Here is a 2355-nt window from a genome sequence, read left to right on the forward strand (position 1 = left end):
AGTCAATTTAACAAAAATCACAATTTTAAAATATTTCACCAAAGACCTTTTCCTTATTTAAAAATAATAAAATAGCAATGTGGCACTCCCGAACCACCTTAGTATTCTTTTGCATTTTAGTGCCTGCGCACCAGCTAATGGTGAACTTGGTCGGGGTGGAACAACTCCCCCAACTATGTTGATAGAGTAAAATAACGATTTCTTTTTGTTATAAAGGAGATTCGATGTCTAATACAATGAAAGAAAAATCATAAATAACTAATAAAGAGGTATTGATAGTCCTATTAAGTATCGAACCTATGACCTTTAGATTAACAGATGAAAATATACGTCACTGCGTGACATCCTTTTTCAATGAAACAACTATCTTTCATTGACCAAAAACAAGAGTGCATTGCTTGGGGGAGACCGAGAATACAGAATATCATAAAGGCTAAAGCCAAAGAAAAAGGCTTCTCAGCAACAAAAAAAAAAAAGCCAAAGAAAAAGGCCATAAATAATAAAATAAATAAATAAATAAAATTTATGAGAGAGCATATAATGACGTCACCAGTCCTTTGACTCTATTCCTCTCCTTTAAACCCAATCCTTCCACTTTCTTCTCCGCCTCCGCTCCTCTCTCTTCTCTCTCTCTAGCCTTCCTCTCTGAGCTCTGACGGACTCGCAGCAATGGTGAGAGACGCTCACTACATCGCCGTGCCGAGCTTCTTCCGGTGTCCGATATCGCTGGACGTGATGAGGTCGCCGGTGAGCCTCAGCACCGGCGTCACCTACGACCGGTCTAGCATCCAGCGCTGGCTCGACGACGGCAACAACACCTGCCCCGCCACCATGCAGGTCCTCTCGTCCACCGACCTCGTCCCGAACCTCACCTTGCAGCGCCTCATCGAGATCTGGTCCCGCTCCGTCCGGCTCGACTCCCCCGGCTCCCCTCCCCTTCCTCCTCCTCCCCCGCCGGACTCGCCTCTCACTCCGGAGCGCGTCCTGTCTCTCGCCAGGACCATTACGAGTTCCAGCTGCGGCGGCAGCTTCGCGGATTCTCTCGAGAAGATCTCTCGCTTCGGGAGGGAGTCCGAGGAGAACTGCAGATTCCTTGCGAGAATCGACGGATTTGCCGGCAATCTGCTCGGTCTCCTCCGCAATGCCGGCGATGGAGCGGGGAAGAGCTTCGATACTCTCGAGCTGGTCGTCACCGTCACAGAAATGGTGCTGAGCAGAGCGGAGAATCGCAACAGTTTGATCTCCTCTGGACTGAGCTCCAACCTCGACAGCTTGAAGACGCTCTCCCTGCTCAATCAAAGCGGATCGATCGCATCGAAGATCGCGTCGACCAAAATCATCGAGCTCTTCGCCATCAATGCAGAGTCGAAGCTCGCAATCGCTGCCAAGGAAGGACTGCTCCTCCAATTACTGAGCCTACTGTCTCCGGATACATCCCAAGCGCTGATCGAAGCAAGCCTGTCGTGCTTAATATCACTATCGAAGCCGAAGCGCGTGAAAATCGCTCTCGTGCGGCTTCAGTCCATTAGGAGACTGTCCAAGCTCCTCGCTGCCACGAAATCCATGGTGCAGGTCGTCGAGAAGTCCCTGAAGCTGCTCGAGTCTGTCTCGTTCTGCACGGAAGGGAGGTCGGCCCTGTGCGAGGACGCCCAGTGCGTGGAGCTGATCCTGCAGCGGTTGATGAAGGTCTCGAGTGAGGCCACAGAACGGGCAGTCACGATACTATGGAGCCTGTGCTACCTGTTTGGCGACGAGCGGGCCTGCGAGGCAGTATCCCGTGGGAACGGGCTCGCGAGGATCCTCGTGGTGATGCAGAGCAACTGCTCCCCCGCTGTGAGGCAAATGACGGGGGACCTGGTGAAGCATTTCGGCTCGAGTTTGAAGCGCAGCCTCTCAGGCTATGATACTAAGACCACCCATATCATGCCCTTTTGAGATGATCAAGAAGGGAGTACAAACCGAAAAACCGAAAATTGATCATGTGATCAATGATCATATGAGAGGATGATTGATTTTGGAATTTCTGGGTTGAAAAAAGAGGTTGAGAGACTGTAAATCTGAGGAAATTTTGTTTAATTAGTGAAAATACATGACATGAACAAATATATTTGATCCCGTTATGATCTCTCTCTCAAAAAAATTTTCTTTTCCCCTTCGCAGCACATGTTCTTGTGTCTGTCTTTGGGGAGATATGAACGATTGCTACTGATCTTGAAGAGCGTGATGTGATGGAACCAATCATTGTGAAGAGTTCTTGCAGTTCCATTTGGCAGCTTTCGATTCGAGAAATGGTCCGTTCATCGAATTTCTCGAAATTCGCCTTATTATCGATCCCGAAGACTCAAGTAACAAGTT

The 2355-nt window shown here is 48.9% G+C and overlaps 1 protein-coding gene across 1 annotated transcript; it reads left to right on the top strand.

Moving 5' to 3' along the window:
• Positions 1 to 429: 429 nt before the first annotated feature.
• Positions 430 to 2120, top strand: LOC116201925 (U-box domain-containing protein 28-like). Its single transcript, XM_031533385.1, has one exon. The coding sequence runs from the start codon at positions 670 to 672 to the stop codon at positions 1933 to 1935; it is 1266 nt and encodes a 421-aa protein (XP_031389245.1). The 5' UTR covers positions 430 to 669; the 3' UTR covers positions 1936 to 2120.
• Positions 2121 to 2355: the final 235 nt, after the last annotated feature.

Source organism: Punica granatum, chromosome 3 (genome assembly GCF_007655135.1).
Source record: "Punica granatum isolate Tunisia-2019 chromosome 3, ASM765513v2, whole genome shotgun sequence".
In the NCBI taxonomy this organism is placed as follows: domain Eukaryota; kingdom Viridiplantae; phylum Streptophyta; class Magnoliopsida; order Myrtales; family Lythraceae; genus Punica; species Punica granatum.